We start from the raw sequence: 18,335 nt of genomic DNA on the forward strand, positions 1-18,335 counted from the left end.
GCCTGCGTACACCGTACCCGTGTACATACACACCCGGTAGTACCCAGCATCACAGGCGGTCGTAAGCCGGGCCGTGCGGATGCGATGGGCCGGGTGGTTCGCGAATTTAGAAGCAAGGCGCTAGGCGGCAGAGCAGAGTGAACGTGAGTGGCAGCGACCTACCTTTAAATTTACTGTGAGTATTAGTCAATATGGTGAAACCCTTCATCATGTACTTTGCCGAGAAGATGCTAGAGCCGTAAGTCTAGTCTAGTTCTGGTTAGTAAATAGACGTGGTTTAGTGTGTCAATCCATGTCTGATCCTGATTAGGTAGAGACTGATCGTGACTTGACAACCTGCTGATGAGCAGGCCAGAGTGCTGCAAGGCCAGGCCAAGGCTCGCTGCTCTGCTCTGCAACCCGTCCCTACGTGTATATACCATGTAGGCCTATACCGTGTGGGCGATATTCCCTTCATAATGCTCAGCTTCTCAGCAGAGCCAGCACTTCACTAGCCCGACCAGACGCTGTTACGCTATGAACCATGTACAGCGACTGGGCTGTGTATAGTTAGCACTTCACTAACTGTAGCTATGTGACTGTTGGTGAATGATATTAGTTGTTCTCTCAAGATCCAATTCCAACTGAATTCACGAGAGACCTAACAGTTAGCTAGGGATGTTTCTCGAAGAATGGAAGTCGAACTTAAAATAATTTAGGATTGACTAAGTTCCGCTAAGTTGTGGTATGCCACAGGTCGGGCTCCCTGGACCCTGTTCGATAATCACCACCCACTTCAAATTTTCATTTATGTTTACTGAATAACTCCTTCATTGGGGTCGACAATGTATTTATTTTATCTTGCATTATCCATGGCGTACATGTAAAAAAGTCTCCAAATCTTTATTTCTATTAGAAAGTTGAGCAACATTGAAGACACACAACATATCATAATTTTAGTGAATCTTAAATTTTAAGATCGTAGCATCCTACATGTGAATTTTTATGACTATAAAATGCCATTCAGCCTCTTTTAAGGTGTGATCAGGAACATACTGGCCTACACAGATGAGATCATAGATAGTCACTCGATGTTTTCACATGTGCATGTAGAATTTGTTTTTTAGCCTATGCTTTTCACAGTGTTACAGGAAATGACAGAGAGTTCCATGCTTAATCCACCACATGCCCATCCATCAACACACAGAGTCAGTGAAAACTTAAAATTCTTGTCAAAGATCTCTGAAAGTTGTTGATTCTGTCGTGTTCAGTATGTTGTGTGACCCATCTGTGAAATTTCAGTGGTGTGCTGTGCTGTTTTCTTTCCATGGAATTTTTTTGTTTGCTAGCTGTGTGTGTAATCCATATTTCTCTTCATTCTCCTTCCTCCCTTCTCAGGAAAATGTATCCCTGTACGCTCCCAGAGTGTGTTTGTGCGGAGTTCACAGCAGGCAAAACGCAGCTAAAGAACTGTGATACATGCAAGCACGGCTGGGCCGCCCATGGTAATTTTAACCCCTGGTGTGCCAGGGGCTCATTGTCGAGTGACAGGTTTATTTACTTATCCAGACTAAACAGCACTTGACTCCAGTATTAGAGACATTCTTTATGGGCAAAGAAGTAAAAGTTTTGACCAAGAGGATTAACACATTCCCGTCAATATGTATCGTAGGGACCTAGATACAAAATTCCATTGGAACTTATCCTGTCTGAACCACATAAAGAAGAAAACACATTTGATGGGTGCATATGATAGGACTGAAGACAAAGAATACCAACTAGGTCTACATTATCTTGAGTAACATTCAGCAATTTGTCAATGCAACTACTGCTCAGGAGAACAAAAAATTTTACGCAACAATGATGCCTTCAATGAACCAGGAATGACAATGTACTGTGTGGGTAACAATAGTATCCATTCTCTATGGCAGCATCCGCCAATTTCTGACGAAAAAGACAACCCAGAGACTCGCTCAGGCACTAGTTATGTCTCGCATTGACTTTTGCAACAGTCTCTTGTATGGTCTGCCTGATGCGCAAATCAACAAACTGCAGAGAGTTCAAAATTCAGTTGCCAGGCTTATTACTAAACATCGTTCATGTGAGTTGGTTACCCCACTACTGAGAGAACTGCATATGTTAAGAATCCACGAACGAATTAACTTCATGATTCTTTTGTTAACATTTGAATGTTCGCGAAATATTGCACCGGTTTATCTTCAACAGTTGGTAACTGAATACCTACCCTCCCGGAACTTGCGGTCTATTCAACAAATCACTTTTAATACCTCCTCCTGTTAATACACAATCTTATGGTTTTAGAGCTTTTCAGTCAGCATCACCTCAACTCTGGAACAGTTTACCTGAATGCTTGAAACAAACAGACTCAGTAGACAAATTTAAATCCAAATTCATGAAATTCTTCCGTCGAGATGTTTTCATTGCAACTGATTGACAAATTGCCCTACATCGACGTAAATAAGCACTGAATTGATCAGTGTTTTAGTAGTAGCCATGATAAAAAATCATGGGCGTACATACTCGAGCAGGATTCGAACCTACGACCTCCTGATCAGGAGGTCGTAGGTTCGAATCCTGCTCGAGTATGTACGCCCATGATTTTTTATCATGGCTACTACTAAAACACTGATCAATTCAGTGCTTATTTACGTCGATGTAGGGCAATTTGTCAATCAGTTGCAAAATTTAAATCCATGTTAAAAAGGTATTTATTTATTGAGTAGTATTATGACTGTGTCTCATGTCTTATACCGTTTCTGAAACTGTACCTTCTTCTTCTTTCTCTCTTTTCTTTCCTCTTCTTCCCTTTCTATTGTTTTCTTTTTCCCATAACGCTTAGAGACATTTTATGTAATAACGCGCTGTATAGATGTTGTGAATTATTATTATTATTATCCATCTTGATGTCTTTAACACAGATTCGATTACAGAGGCACAGGCCAAAAAAGTAAGTTCTCATTTCCACTATCTTGCCTAAAAGATTGTAGATATGGTATACATTTGTGATGTATTTTGTGCTTTGCAATTGGTAAGTGCACAATTTAATTAAAGGACACAGTATGAAAAAAAAGTTTCCTTGAGCCTTTCAGTGCATTTTTATGGGCATTTATACATACCATACCAGGTACAAAGATAATTGAATGTCTGAAAAGCGTGTAAAAGGTCAGCAAGCGTAATCATATATGGTGATAATGATAGTAATGATATGTACTTGTGTGAAAGTAGTTGGCAGTGTCATTTGAATGTGTATTGGTGTACAAGTTGGGGGTTTGAAATGTACAGTATGCAAATGATGCACAGGACAGAGTGTATCAGTGAGAATTGGATGCGCGAGTTTAACTTTGGAACTGTGTAAACCCACAAGTGCAGCGAGTGGGTTTTAAACTGTTCCAAAGTTAAACGAGAGCGTCCAATTCTCATTGAGCCATAAAACAGGCCTGTGCATCATTCGGGTTATAAAATGGGCCAGTAAATTCATGAAATGCAACCATTTTCCCCCATCATGCGTCCGGTAAACCTTCAACACTGTACAAGACTTGAGCCGTGCATTCGGATTTTACCGGACGCATGGCTCAGTGTGGATCAGTACAAATCAAGGCATAACAATTGACCAATCAGATTGCAGAGATTCTAAAGCCCATTTTATAATGCCATATGAGCCACACCACATAAAAAAAATGGATGTGTGAATTTAGACTAGAATATGTCCATCAGGAAAAGTGATAAGTGTCGTTGTCCACATTAACTGCAAGACTGCATTGCCTTTGAATACAATTCACTATGTAGTATGATCAAATGTTCATGATATTTTCAAAGATTCGAATAAAAGGTGCAAAGAATGGGACACCATGTCAGAGTGGTAACTGTGCCTGCGGTAACTACCAGCGCCCGCCCGGTGTGGCAAAGACGTCGTGGCTGGCTGCCTGCGAGAACTGCAAGCACTCCGAAACGGAGCACCGCTACCCGACCAAACTCGACAAGCTGAAGAAGCACAACCATGAGAGGGCGGCAGACAATCCCTGTGTGGGTTGTGAAATGCATTGTCCTGGTTTTCAGTATCCGCCAGACAGGTACGTACGGTTTACTCCCGTTATAACGAAGTCTTGGAACTGGCGGTTTTCTTTGGTTATAACCAGATAATATAGTATGTAAAGATATATAGAAGATTATTTGGGGACTTGAATTTTGATTTCATAATAACATTTAATGATAAGAGCTTCGTTATAACTGTGCTTGTTATAAAGGCCGGGAGTGCACTGCAGTAGCCAATATATTTGTTTGAGGTGCAGCAGCCATTATTTCAAAGGCGTTCTTTTCTTTTTTTCATTTCATGTTATCAACTGAAGATGGCTTCTAAAACTCCCTTTTTTTCTTTAATGTGTGGGTTGTTGTTGTTTTTTTTGTCTTCCAGTCTTGAAAAAGGAGATACCCTTACCATTTACATGAAGGAATTCAAAATGTATGATAAACTTTTGCAGTCAGCAACAAGAGTTTTATTTGTACCCATAATGACTGCAGTAACAGGGCAACACAGTAATTGCAAAGTTCTTTTGAAAATGGTTCCAGGATTTTTGTCATTTGTGAAATATTGTAGCACACAGGGAGATGGACAGGTGTCCAAGAAGTGCAGTTTCTGCAACCACGTGATGGACACACACCGTCCACCCATGTCCCTGGATGACTTCATTTCAGAGGAGCTGGATGCATGCAGCAACCTTCGATGTCACTGCCCATCACTGGCCAGTGGTAGACAGGTATGTTGCCATCAAAGTCTTCTTCCTGTAATGCAATTGTAACACAATTTTGGGAGTGGTTGAATTCATGATGTGGAACCAAAATTGATATGAATGAGAATGAAAGTATATAACTTTTTACAACCCCACATTATATACAATACATACAACACATTTGTATTATAAGAGGCAATAATTTGACGAGTTGATGATTTTGCAAACATTACTTGCATAATACTGTGTAACATACTGAGTGTAATACAGTATTAACTGGAAAGGCTGATGTTATCACACCCCCATGCAGCAGGTGCGACCATCCTGTCGGAGCGACGATGTGGACGACGACGCATACCTGAACGGGTGGCTGGAACCGACGAATATTGACAGGGATGAAGAAGTGTCAGTGCTAGGTGCTGCTATTTGCCAGTGCAAGGGCTTTGTCTTTGACGACAAGGCGCGAATCTGCAATCAGTACTTTGGCTTTCCGTGAGTTGGATTTGTATACTCTGCAAATCATTTGCTGCAAAGTTATTACAGTGTCTGGCATTAATGCTGTCAAGGCAGATAGTTTATGATAAGCAACCCTCATCAGTGCAAATGAGTGCAGACTTCCAAGGTGTTATGCAGGCATGTAATTTGACTGGAGTAGGTTTCATGATGTTCAAATTCACAGTCTGTGCTGCTGTCTTTTGCTTCACTTCATGATGGGAATTCATGTCGTGTTTATTGCCAAAAATTGTGCTACCTTATACTTTTTCTTTGATGCTCCTTTACAAGACATTGGGCATTTCTTTCTCAACAGGCAACATGCAGTTTAACACTGCTGTGCTCCATGATGTGTGTGATGATATGTTCTTCAACAAACTTGATTCCAATTCACATTTTTGCCATATCAAGAAATTTAGATAAAGACTTTCCAGGATGTAAATGGTTAATTCAAAAATTATATGCCAGAACATTGTGACTGAGAGGCAAAGCTCCCAAAGGAATATGAATTTATGTGTTTCCAGTGCTGCATTGAGTTACTGGCAGAGAAGCACTCTATGCAATCCAATGTTGTTCTTACAGTAAATTTTTCATGTAATTATGTTCTATCATTGTTCGAGTCCCTTATTTCATTTGAATTCATACTTTCTTCATTCTTGTGTTTGTGTTTGTCATTTGTTTGTTCATTCACCCCACAAATAGTCATTCTTTTCTTTTAATTTTCTTTTTATTTACAGGCAGCATATCGTAGCAGAGCACATCCCCAACCTTGCGTGCCAGCTTTGTGCCCATGCCATGAGAAATCACAGGCAGCACACGGCACAGGAACTCAAACAAGTAGGTGCACAATTTGACAAACTCATTTGTAAAAATGTAGGATAGTCCTTTTTGTAGCAGGCGAAATAATGACACATTTGATAAAGAGGTATTGACCAACATCTAAAATGAAAAAAACAGTTTTTATTTTAGCAGCTGGATGATGATGTAGGTATTTATTTCCATATGAGGAAATAAAACATATATGATGGTAATCAAGTATTACTACTTTTCTAGGTATGTGTGGAATATTGCCTTTAAAATTGAGAACAAATTCAAGGGGAAATATTTGAAGTCTGTAACAGTACCCAACGAAAACTGTTTTAGCAGTTTGATTGTTAATTTTAAGGAAAGAAGGAAGTGTTAAAAGTCCATAGGTTGTTACTTGTATGTCAGATATGTTACTTGTATGTCAGAAAACTGTTTTAGCAGTTTGATTGTTAATTTTAAGGAAAGAAGGAAGTGTTAAAAGTCCATAGGTTGTTACTTGTATGTCAGATATGTCAAATAAATGGTAATATGAAGACATTCATTTGTTTCTCAATACTTTTGTTATTTCACAGGAATTCTCTCTACAGCATGTTTCTTTCTTCACATGCATTAACACCCACATTGCACTACATACTGCATATGCCATATATTTCAAGGCAGTCATATTTTTCTGAGTTTAACAAGTCAACTGGTATTCACAGAATTTACAAGACGGCAAAATGCTGCATTTTGTACAAGCACACAAATTCAATGTTTACCAGTTTGACTCCAAGGGTTGATATTGCTAACTTTTTTTCAATGAAAAGGAATGATACCTAGTGTACATCTCATGTAACATAGATCTCATACAAATCAAAGGTTGTTGATCTTTCAAACAGGGCTTTCTCAAACTTTACTGTATATTTTATACTAGTTTGTTTCTTGTCAAAAATACTTGATAGAATACATTACAATTTTTTGTGATTTTCAATTTTTTTCTTCAAATTTTTTGTTTCATTTTCTTTTTCAATTTTGTTTTATATTTATTTTTTAACCAGCTGGATGCCAGAAAGGTGAATAATCTGACGTTTCTGAGTGTGGTCAGCCTTCCAGCAAGCACTAGGGCCGGTTTCCATGACAACGTGTGCCTCTCGCATCAAATCAACACAACTCTGGATTCTCACAGGGTATGTCATATTTCTATCTCATCAGATGTTCCAGTTTTCCAAGTTGGATGATTCTCAAACATAAATTCTTGCTATCATGCTCCTTTCTAGTCTATGCAGAATCTTCTTGAATTTTTGTCCCCCCCCCATGCAAAATATATTGCATAAGTTTGCTAAGTTTGCATCGTGATGGTACTGACTGAGATCTAGAATTCAGATATTTTTCTTTATGTTGTCATAGCAAAACTATATCTTCAATTGCTTAATAAAATTCTTGTATGTGAGATATGTCAACCAGAAGCATGTCAATATTTGTGTACTGGTTTAAATGAATCAAGATAAACCAACTTCCATGCTACAAGTGTGTGTAGTACATGTATATTGTGCATGATGGATAACACTTTACAAGTTAACTGTTCTATCTGTGAATCTTGGTGTCTTGTGTCTTTATCTAAATGTCCAATGAAATGTCTTTAAAGAAGATTTTTGCAGATTGAAACATTAATATACTACTATGAAGAAATCTGATGCTCTAGCTCTTATTTTCAGGAGATCTAAGAAAGAGTGTGCTATGCAGATATGGAAACTGTTATTGATGCCATGTAAAGACATTTAAGTGTAGATATGTTACATGCAGAGTGAGCCTGAAGCAACTAGATTATTTTTCACATTTCAGATTTTGCTGGCTGTTACAAAACAAATGAAATCAGAGGACTCTTCCAATACAAAGAGCTTAGTTTGCATGAGCAGTGCAACCTTGGCCAACCTCCATCACCGCGAGCGCATTCTGTCTGCCTCCAGTGGTGTCACGGATGCAGACGATAGCCACAGCGAGGAGGAGGAGGAGAAGGAGAACGAGGAGGAAAGAGCGACGCCGGTGACCAAGACGAGGGGCAAGAGGAGACGGAAGATGAGTAAGATAATGGAAGGTGTGAAGAAGAAGATCAAGCGGAGGAAGCTAGTCAGCCGGAGTAGTACTCTCCCATCAGAGAGGTGACGTCTTCAATATGCTATTAATCCATCAAATCTTGAGGGATTTTCGCTGCAGAAATTATAATTCCGATCTGTTCGTCATTCAAATTGGCAACTTGGAATTTTACTCCATATCCTTTATTGTAGGTAGATTTAGATGGGACTGGTCAATTTGATTTATAGATTTGCACAGAACCAGAAAGAAAGTGCCAATTTGAGACAAAAATGTAAACTTTAAATGATCTTCCCAAATGGGATGCCAATTTAAGAATGATATATAAAGCTGGTTTAAGACCATAGTAAGGCTCAAATGAAGAAAAAAAGGAAAGAAATAATTATTCTACATTGTATATAGATAACAAGCAGGGAATTATACAAATTGTTATAAAAGAAACGGCATCAGGCCTCAGAAATGTAGATTCTGGGACATAATATATGGTAATGACTTTAAATAAAATGAAAATTTCTTCAAATGCATACGTCTTTTCAGTGAATGCAGAAAAACACATCAACAACCACTAAAAGTTTGAAGAAAACCGAACAAGCCATTTCAAATGTTATAAATTAATAACGTTTTGTTTGATTTCATGTGCTGCTTTTCTTGAGGTAGGAACTGTATATCATTACATGATGTCACAGTAGCAGATTTTTAAAAAGACAAGCTGAGATAGTCATATGATTTCTTTACATCGTACCCAACTCATTGGTTGTCTGCAAGTACATCCATGTGCATTGTGTTAAAAAGAGATCATTCTCTCTACCACTTGAATACTGCAGTGAGATGGATGCCATTGACCCAGGGGTCCAGTTGTCTCGGTCTGTCGCCCAACTTGTCGCCCAGATGGGACCTGTAACAGATGATGCAATCGATGTCACTGCAGTTGGGATGTCTCAGCATCAGGCAGAGGGTAGGGATATTTCAAGAAAAGAAGTCACAGTGTTATCATATTTTATCCCTTCTCCATTCAGTGGGATTTATTGAGAAATGTAGGGATGCAAACATTTTTGCAGTAAAATATATTTGCAAACACAAATCTAAGTTCTTCTCAGCAAGTGAGAAAACAGCTTGCTTATAATTACAGAATATGTGTTAGTAAGAGTGTAAGCAAACAACTCAAAGGAAAATATTGTAAGTTGTCTCAATAAAGTTTACTAGATCATGATTATTTGTTGAATTGGGAAATGTAGTGAAGGGTAAAAAAGCCTTTTGGATAAAAAAATACTGCGTTATTTTTTTTCTGTCCGTGTGTTGAAATGATTAGTATGATTTCATATTGTGAAGAAGAAGTAGTAAATGAACACTGCCTTTTGATCCGTTTTTGTCAGCAGCAAACTACTGTGCAGTTACCACCGATGATAGAAGGATCATAGTCTACAGATTGTGTGCCGAAAGCTCCAGTATCATCACAAAATCTGGGTTCCCTGATGGGGTTGACCTATGCACGAGGTATGACTACATGCTGCTCTGTTTTGCTATTATCTGTATTTAACACCGTGGTTGAAAAGTTCAGACCATCTATAAATAAAGATTTAGTATGTACATTGGCTGATCTAAAGAATCCCAGTCAAGTAAAAAAAAAAAAAAAAAAAAAAATATTAAAAAAATCTTGAAGTATAGACTGTTATGTAAAATATCTTTAAAGATTAAATAGTGATTTTGAACAAGATTCCTGTCAATTGTATTGGACATCAAACTTTTTAGCATTGAACAAAATCTCAATAGCAAGATTCTTCTATTTCAAGTAAATCACTGTATTTGCAGTTTTGAGGGGATTTGACTTCTATGACTTCATGAGGGTAATCCAGTGAGGGGTCACATTCACATGATAAAGATAAGCTTGAGAATTCTCCTCTGTACCTACTTTTCCATGTGTGTCTGCACTTTATTGGCAGTGTGGCGTGGCTTCATTCTGGGAAAGCCGTGGTTACTGGACACAAGTGTGGTACAGCCCTCTTGTGGAAACTTGCTGACACCCCTTCAGCCACAATGGAGTCCTCCGTTCTATCGCAGTCTTCTTCCCGATCGAGGGTCACCTCCATTTGCATTTCAGGGGATGACCGGTAATGATCTGATCCACATTATTGTATATTTTAAAAAGTCTGTATATGTATACAGAAGAACAGCGGCAGTTGTAGGAATTTTTTCAGACAATATTACTACACGAATACAGATATAAGTGCCAAGATAAATGTTATAAAGTGAGGTTTGTCTGTGTCACAAAAGTAATAAAAGCACTTATTATGTTGCATGTATGCCACATGATGGAAATATCCTGAATTGCTTTTTATATGCAGTTTTCTCGTTGAACATTTTTTTTTTTTCAAGCGAAAACATTGAAATAAAACTGCCAAATTTGAGAAATTTTGGCAAGATGACTCAGGTGCTCATAAATCAACTGATGTGATGCCCCTATTCTTCCCTCTGTTTGAAATTCAAACATTCCCCGAAAGTTGAACTTTAATGAAAAATGATTTTACAAACAGCTAAAAAGCTTATTACAACTACATTATAACAAAGTCAATATGTGAATTAGTGAATAATCATTTACATCCAATGATAAAACCACTTATTATGTTTGCCTATTTACATTGTTCAGCTCCATTTTATTCCTGTGGTATTGTTTCCTTTGTGTGTGTGTGTTCTTTTTCTTTTTTCTTTTTTTAAAAACTTTTTGATGGAAGGAGGACAGATTACAGTTAATTGCCTAAGGGGGTGACGAAAACTGACTAGAATCTCAACTTTGAATTTCTGCCATTCCAGGTTTATCGCTGTAGGCTACCGTAGCAGTGAAGTCGTGATCTTTGACGCTAAGAAGGCACCTTCGAGGCGGGCCCTCGACCAGGCGCCCTCAATGTTTTCACCCGACTCCCACGTCTTATCCCGGTGTTCCATCCTCTACGGAGCTGTGCTGTGCATGGCCTGGCATCCCACAAAGTTGTAGGTTCTCCCCAAGAGCACATCATAATTCTCAGATGTCATAATAGGGAGCTTTAGATTTTCGAAACGGGGACGTTCAGAGGGGAAAAAAATTATTCTGATCATGCACAGACTCACGTATCAAAGTCCATCTATTTATAGCTTGCACGCCTGAGTTTTCACTACACGTTTCATGACAATTCATGACGTAGGGAGCTACTTCATGCACTGATCATATGGGAGCGCCATATTATTTTTTATAGGTTGCGTCTCGGCGTAATTCAAATCTACTTTTCAACACGACACAGGGAAGAGGAGAACATCCAGCTCAAGCATAGCCTCAAACGTCCGCGTGGCAAATCTAAAGCTTTCTATTGTCATGCCAGTGCTGTAACTTGTTAAGCAGTACTGTTTACCTTCGGAGCAGTGATTTAAAAAAACGTCAAGATATCACATTTGATGCAAATGTGTAGGTCTGTTGTATCACAAAGCATCCTACCATATAAAATTTCCCCAATAAAGCCTGAAATATAGAGAGATATCAGTATTTTTCTCAATAAACCATAACTGTACATGGTTTAGTCTGGAAACATTTTTATTATTATAATTACTGTTCACATTTTGTGTATTTTATAGTACTTAAACATCAATTATACAGATTCAAATTTTTACAGTGGTTGTTTCTATTCCTAACTCACATTTTGAAACTATTTTAAAGCACTAATGCTGGGTTTTTGTTTCATCTGCAAATGGTAAATTATGCCTTTAATTTGCATTTGTCACTGGTCAGAGAAACCCACTCATACAGAACAATGTAGCAGTTTTGTTATAAGGGTCATTATATCACAGTGGACCATAAGTGTATCGCCTTAATGTTTAGATGGCCTGGAAAAAGAAAAGAAGCAAGTTGATGAGCTTATTGAAGAGTATATTGCATTGTTGTTGTTGTTGTTGTTGTTTTTTTTTCAAAAGCTTGAATCATCTTTGTCATAATCTAGCTAAACTTAGCATTTTGTAATTTGAGTAGTTGGGTTTCTGGTCATGTTGGCACAGAATGGTTGCTAATTACTTGTTGAATTAAACAGGTAAACTGTTCCATGGGCATTTTCAATTTCCAGTAGATGAAGATAAATTCTCGGCTGTAAATCCTCAAACTAGACAAGCCTTGGTATTAAAACTGAAGAAGAAAATGATAAATTTCAATCCAATCCATGGAGTCCTTCAATCTAATAATTAAAGAAAAAAAATCATATTATGTATAATGATTTAAAAAAAAAGATATCAGCCTTACTTCTACTACCTTTAAGCTGTAGTGTACTCTTATGTTGTAAATATGATTGCAAATTTAATGAAGTCAAGTTTTCAGTTTATCAGCCATTGTTTCTTGAAGAGCCTGACCAAGTTATTTGCTGCCTCCATCCTTGACCCATTATGTAGCCTGCTGGTGGTAGGTGGTGAAGATGACCAGATCACTGTGTTCTTCATGAAGAAGCCAACTTCGCAGGCTCCAGGGAGGACACTCAAGCATTACTGTGAGTAGACAACAACAATTATGTGGCTGTAGTATGTGAGGAGGGGTGGATGCGTGGAGGGATGCATGCTTTTAGAAACCTTGAGAATCGTAGGCATAGATTTACCCTGAGAAATAAAGTGAAGTAAAGTTTATCATTGTGGCATGAACATTTTTCTCTTAATTTGGTTTGGAATCGGGTTTGATCACTGATCATGAACTCTTGAGAACATTGCGTTCATTGTCTGGTTTTATTCTTTGAGTAATAGAGAAATCAGCAACACAAAATCAACTTGTAGGAAAGTATATTTGTAGTTGTCCAGTATGTTGTGATTTTGTTGGAATCTGAGAGGATATTGATGCACATTCCCTTGCCTATTTAGCCACAGTATCGAATAAGAATTAGGAGAGAATATTTGAGAAATGCCTCTTTCTTCCTTATAGAATAATAGTATCAGAAGATATAAAAGACATGTTTTTCCTCCTTGTCCCAAATAGACATCTTAACTTGAAAAGACCTTGTTCTCTTCCTTTTCAGTTTTGCCATTTTCTTCCCCTGTTATGTCTAACTATCTAATATGTAAAAAAAAAAAATAGATAAATAAAATACATGTAAAGGCCTTCTCTTCTTCGTCAACCAGTTTTGAACTCTTACATTTCTAAGACTTCCTCTTCTTCCCTGTTCAGCATTGTTGATATATTACATTTAGAAGAAGACATCCACTTTCTCCCTTTTCAGCACTAATGTCTCTAATGTAAAAGACATTTTCCTCCCCTGCCCAGTATTGATATATTTTGAATTTGAAAGATGTCCATGTCTTCCCTTTTAAGCATTGATTGGCATAAAATCTATCTTTTTCTTCCCATTTCATTATTGATCTCTTAAAATGTAAAAGATACGCTTCTCTTCTTTGTCAGGCATTGTCATGTGAAATTGAAAAGATCATGTATTCATTCCTCCGCGGTATTGATATCTTAGAAGTATTTTTTTTTTTTTTTTTTTTTATTCAGCAGCGGCATATTTAACTTACAAGACCATACAATGTATTTTGTTTCCCCTTCAGTAATGATATCTTCTGTGCTCATTTCCAAGGAGTAGCATTTCCCTCCAAGTACACATAAAATTTCATATGAGGAACTTAAGTCATAATCATATAAAGACAAAAGATATCACATAATATATGGGGGATTTTTTTTTTTTTTTTTTTTTTTTTTTTAAGTGCCATGTGGGACACTCAAAAAGATGATGAGGTTAAAGCTAAATGATGTTATTAGTGATGGGTGAAGTATTCATCTGTCTAGAGCTGCAGTGAGAATATAAAATTTGCTATTTTTTCATTCCAGTTTCAAGATCTCCAAGGAGACCAGCAAAGATGCGTGGCTTCCACCAATGTGCTATTCTAAAAGGTGAGATTAGTTTCACTGCCCTCACATGCAGTGAGTCATGGTGTAGATGTAAAAAGTTGGAATTAAAATTTGACTACGAATTTTTTTATCAAAAGTCCAGAGACCTTTCAGACGTTTACATACTGTGCCAAAATTAATACCTGTTCAAGTGTCAGAGCGGAAAAAAATACCTTTTTGGATTTTCCTCACAAAAAATATTCTTTCTGTCACATTTGCGCCTTCGTTTGTTTGAGTAGTGTTAATACAATATCTTGTAAAGTTTGATAATTGCGAGCTTTTGTGGTAGTTCTGTGATGAAGCTGCCAAATTTTTGTAGTACATGTACCACATTTTTGTTTCATGACTATGAAGTGAACGAAAAATATGTTGGATTATTGTAGGTGTCCACAAAATGCCCTGAGGACTCAGTGAAAGGGAAGGGTGTCTTGAAACTGTATCATCTCTCTCATTGGGTATGAGTGTCTGTATTTTTTTTTTTCTTGTAAAAGTTTGATGAGCCTTATAGTAGTTTCATGATGAATTTGTAACATTTTTATTCATGTATTTTCATAGTGACATAGTAAGATTATTCATCCCACTTTTGGTACGCAGGTCACAAGTCTTTTGTCGGTGCTGTGACCTTTGACCCTTCTGGCAACTTCCTCCTCTCTGCCGGCTGGGATGGGCAGCTCCTTGTCTGGAACACGGCCGACATCGACTGCGCCATCGAAAGCAGGGACCCGGCCGCCAGCGAGATCGTCTCCTCCTCGGGTTTCGTGATGGGGAGGTCGTTGAGAGGTCAGAGTTCGGGCAGTGGAATGCAGCGGCCGTTTGTTCCCCAGAGCCTCACTGTGATGGACGCGTACGCTGTGCTCATGCTAAGGACAAGTGTGAACAGAGTGAGTCTGGCTACGTACGAACTGCCCAGGAAATGTTTGGACTTGACGACAAAGGTCGACTGAGATAGATTACAGTGCATGAGGCCCTTGTGAAGTGCTTGTAGCCACCAGCGAAATCATTGCAGAGTGTTTTGCTCTTTTTTTTTTTTGTATGAAAGAAAGCATCATTCATCAAGAGAGATGGTAGTGTCAAGTGAATAAGTTGATTTATGAATAAAGATATAACTCGTGTTAGTGTTATGCTTCAGAGGTAGGTAGTGGATATATGAATTTTTGATAGCTGTGTTTGAATCAGAAATGACATTTACAGATTCTCTGTAGGTTGATTCAATAGTAGACTCTCAAATGACAGCATACTATTTTTTTTTAAAGATAAATATAAACAAGGAAGTTTTTTTTTTTTTTAACAGAATAAAAGGTGATTGCTGACTAGCTAGTTTACAAAGTGGCCCGAATTTACGAAGGTGGTACAAAAGAAACCATGGTTTAAACCATGGACAGAAACCATGGAGCGCCAAGTGTCGCACGGAATATTTCTTTACGAAATTGGTAATTTCGTTGACAAAATGACCGTTTCGTACACGAAATTATCATTTCGTGTACGAAATGTTCATTTAGTTACAAAATGTTGTCATTTCGTTACAAAATAATCATTTCATCGACGAAATGACTGATTTCTTAACGAAATATTCCATGCAACACTTGGCGCTCCATGGTTTTTGTCCATGGTTTAAAACCATGGTTTCATTTGTACCACCTTCGTGATTTCGGGCCTCAGTGTCCTTTTCAAATCACTTGAAGCAAACCCAAGGAGCCTCGCCATGACCTATGTAGGGCTAAATTCCAGTGCACCTGTTGTGGCATCTGTGAAGATCAAGTGTTGAATTAAATCTCAAAAGTGTTAACCCTCCTACAATCGACTTGTTTCACTGCCCTGGTCCTTGCTGCTGAAAAAGATGCAATTAAACACAAGTCAGAAAAGTCACCAAACTTAAGTTAGGTATCAGCCATGGAGAATGGAGTATTCAGAGACTTCTGTTTAATTTTCAGACTTACATTTGACCTCAACTTTTATGCAGCAGTGGCCAGGACACACATCCCAACGATGCTCACCTAAAAGCAGTCCCATTCCTGTACTTATGTAACAATGACCTGGCTTTTTTAGATGGCCATTTTTTTTTTCTTATGGACAGTACAGTGAGCAACAGCTGAGCTCAGCGTAACTTCTGTGCTGCTGCTGCTGCTGTTCTTTAGCTACTCTTAAAGTGGAAAACTCCAACATGATAGATGTTAAGCTCTGTGTTTATTTCAGTGAATTTCCCTTGTTTATACTTTCATTAAGGATGAGAGTATTTCCTTGCATGTATATTCATATCTTCCAAAAATATACAGTTGTTTAATTTTCAGACCACTGCACTGGAGTACATAGGCCAGAGAAATTTGATTTCCACACTGCAGTTTAATTCATGCTTACAACATGCAGATAACTCAAGGAAAGTCACTGTGCACCGTCTTGAAATTTCGAATACAGTAGATGTGCAGTGCATATTCATTACTCATCAAGAAACATATCAAACTGCAAATTTGTTTATCTCATACGGAATGTAGTCTGCATAGGATGTGCTGACGTAGAAGGGCACTGGATATTGTTGTGTGATGCCCTCAATCTCAAACGTGGGGGCAGGTTGAGAATTGAGCTGGAGCACAATAAAGACCATGGGCGTAAATCCCGGGGGGGATGGGGGGGGATATATCCCCCCCTGAAATGGAGGAGGGGGGGATGGCCTGTACAATCATCCCCCCCTGAATTTTGAAAAAAAAAAATGGAGGAAGCAGAAATGTGATTGTATCAATTTTGGCATATTGCGTGACGTTTGTACACCGGCCTTCAGACAGGTAACAGAGCTGAACAGTATTCTATCTTGTAGGAAAATGTATATATAATTTTCTCAAGCGCTCGCTCGCTTCGCTCGCTCGCGAAGAAAGTAACATCGACATAACCGTCGGCCTTATGCCAAAAGGGCCTTAACACCATAGACTTTGTTCACTATTAGTGCCCTTTTGGCATGAGGCCGACGATACTGTACAATGTAAGGTATGGCTCAGACGTTGACAACGTCACATAGTATAGGCCTACATGTAAACATGCTATGACGCGAGTAACTTGGGACCATCTGCAAAATATGTACGAAAACAAACAATTAAAAAAAAACTATATCGCCATAATTGAACCCCCTCCATTTCCTGAATCATTCCTGAGAAACGACAGTGACTGGTGACTCAGTCAGGATACATCTATGGGCATACCCAGGGAAGATCAGGGGCGTCGAATCTATCTCGGGGGGGGGGGGGGGGGGGGGGGCAAAGGGGCATCTGCCCGCCCCTACGGAAGTGTTTAGGCAGACAAATCATTTATCCCCCAAGCAATTCCCGAGATGAGGACAAATCTCGAACCTTCTTAATGGAAAATTGTCCAAATATCGCCAGAACTATGCACCAGATAGTTGTATTGCAATCTTAAACATGCAAAAGCACCGCTATACAGGATCCCTTTCGATAGACTTTGTACACTTTTGAGATTGACGTATATTTCCCTAATTTATCAAAGAGTGTGCGGCAGATCTTTCACTTAACAAAAGCACCCTCATATGCAGAGGCGTCGATGGGGGGGGGGGGAATGGTTCCCCCATAAAAGTGGGACAAACAAAAGCGAAAAATATAGCCACAAACGGCAGTTTTTGGAGTGTAAAATGTCAAAATTTTAAAGCTCGCTCGCTCCGCTCGCTCGCATTTAATCGCTATGCCATTCTCATGATGTTGCTGCCAGTGACTGACAGCAGTTGCGCCCGGTGCGCCCTCTTAATTTCCAAAGCGAAATATATAGCTACAAACGACAGTTTTTGGACTGTAAAATGTCAAAATTTTTAAGCTCGCTCGCTTTGCTCGCTCGCATTTAATCATTATACCATTCTCCTGATGTTGCAGCCAGTAATTGCCAGCAGTTTTCGCCCGATGCGCTCCCCTTAATTTCCCAAGCGAAAAAATATAGCTACAAACGGCAGTTTTTGGACTGTAAAATGTCAAAATTTTGAAGCTCGCTCGCTTCGCATTTAATCATGCCATTCTCCTGATGTTGCTGCTAGTAATTGCCAGTAGTTTTCGCCCGGTGCGCCTCCTTAATTTCCAAAGCGAAAAAATACAGCCACAAACGACAGTTTTGGGGACTGTAAAATGTCAAAATTTTCAAGCTCACTCGCATTTAATCATTATGCCATTCTCCTGATGTTGCTGCCAGTAACTGCCAGCAGTTTTCACCTGGTGCGCCCCCCTTGATTTCCAAAGCGAAATAATACAGCCACAAAGGACAGTTTTTGGGACTGTAAAATGTCAAAATTTTCAAGCTCACTCGCTTCGCTCGCTCGCATTTAATCGTTATGCCATTCTCCTGATGTTGCTGCCAATAATTGCCGGCAGTTGGCC

At 38.7% G+C, this 18,335-nt stretch overlaps 1 protein-coding gene across 1 annotated transcript; it reads left to right on the forward strand.

Moving 5' to 3' along the window:
* The first annotated feature begins 203 nt into the window (after nt 1–203).
* Nucleotides 204–15,254, forward strand: LOC140231200 (uncharacterized). Its single transcript, XM_072311347.1, has 16 exons — nt 204–238; nt 1,378–1,484; nt 2,919–2,947; nt 3,817–4,070; nt 4,595–4,754; nt 5,041–5,219; nt 5,957–6,056; nt 7,064–7,192; nt 7,848–8,164; nt 8,921–9,051; nt 9,473–9,590; nt 10,037–10,204; nt 10,905–11,081; nt 12,498–12,592; nt 13,915–13,977; nt 14,569–15,254. The coding sequence occupies exons 1-16, from the start codon at nt 210–212 to the stop codon at nt 14,916–14,918; spliced, it is 2,406 nt and encodes an 801-aa protein (XP_072167448.1). The 5' UTR covers nt 204–209; the 3' UTR covers nt 14,919–15,254.
* Nucleotides 15,255–18,335: the final 3,081 nt, after the last annotated feature.

The sequence above is a fragment of the Diadema setosum genome, chromosome 7 (genome assembly GCF_964275005.1).
Source record: "Diadema setosum chromosome 7, eeDiaSeto1, whole genome shotgun sequence".
Classification (NCBI taxonomy): domain Eukaryota; kingdom Metazoa; phylum Echinodermata; class Echinoidea; order Diadematoida; family Diadematidae; genus Diadema; species Diadema setosum.

What these genes read in the sequence shown, in the direction of transcription:
- LOC140231200 (XM_072311347.1), top strand. Translation starts at nt 210, where the DNA reads ATGTACTTTGCCGAGAAGATGCTAGAGCC. An exon ending in GCCGAGAAGATGCTAGAGCC is followed by an intron (nt 239 to 1,377) that starts GTAAGTCTAGTC and finishes CTCCCTTCTCAG; the next exon opens with GAAAATGTATCCCTGTACGC. An exon ending in GTCTCAGCATCAGGCAGAGG is followed by an intron (nt 9,052 to 9,472) that starts GTAGGGATATTT and finishes TTTTGTCAGCAG; the next exon opens with CAAACTACTGTGCAGTTACC.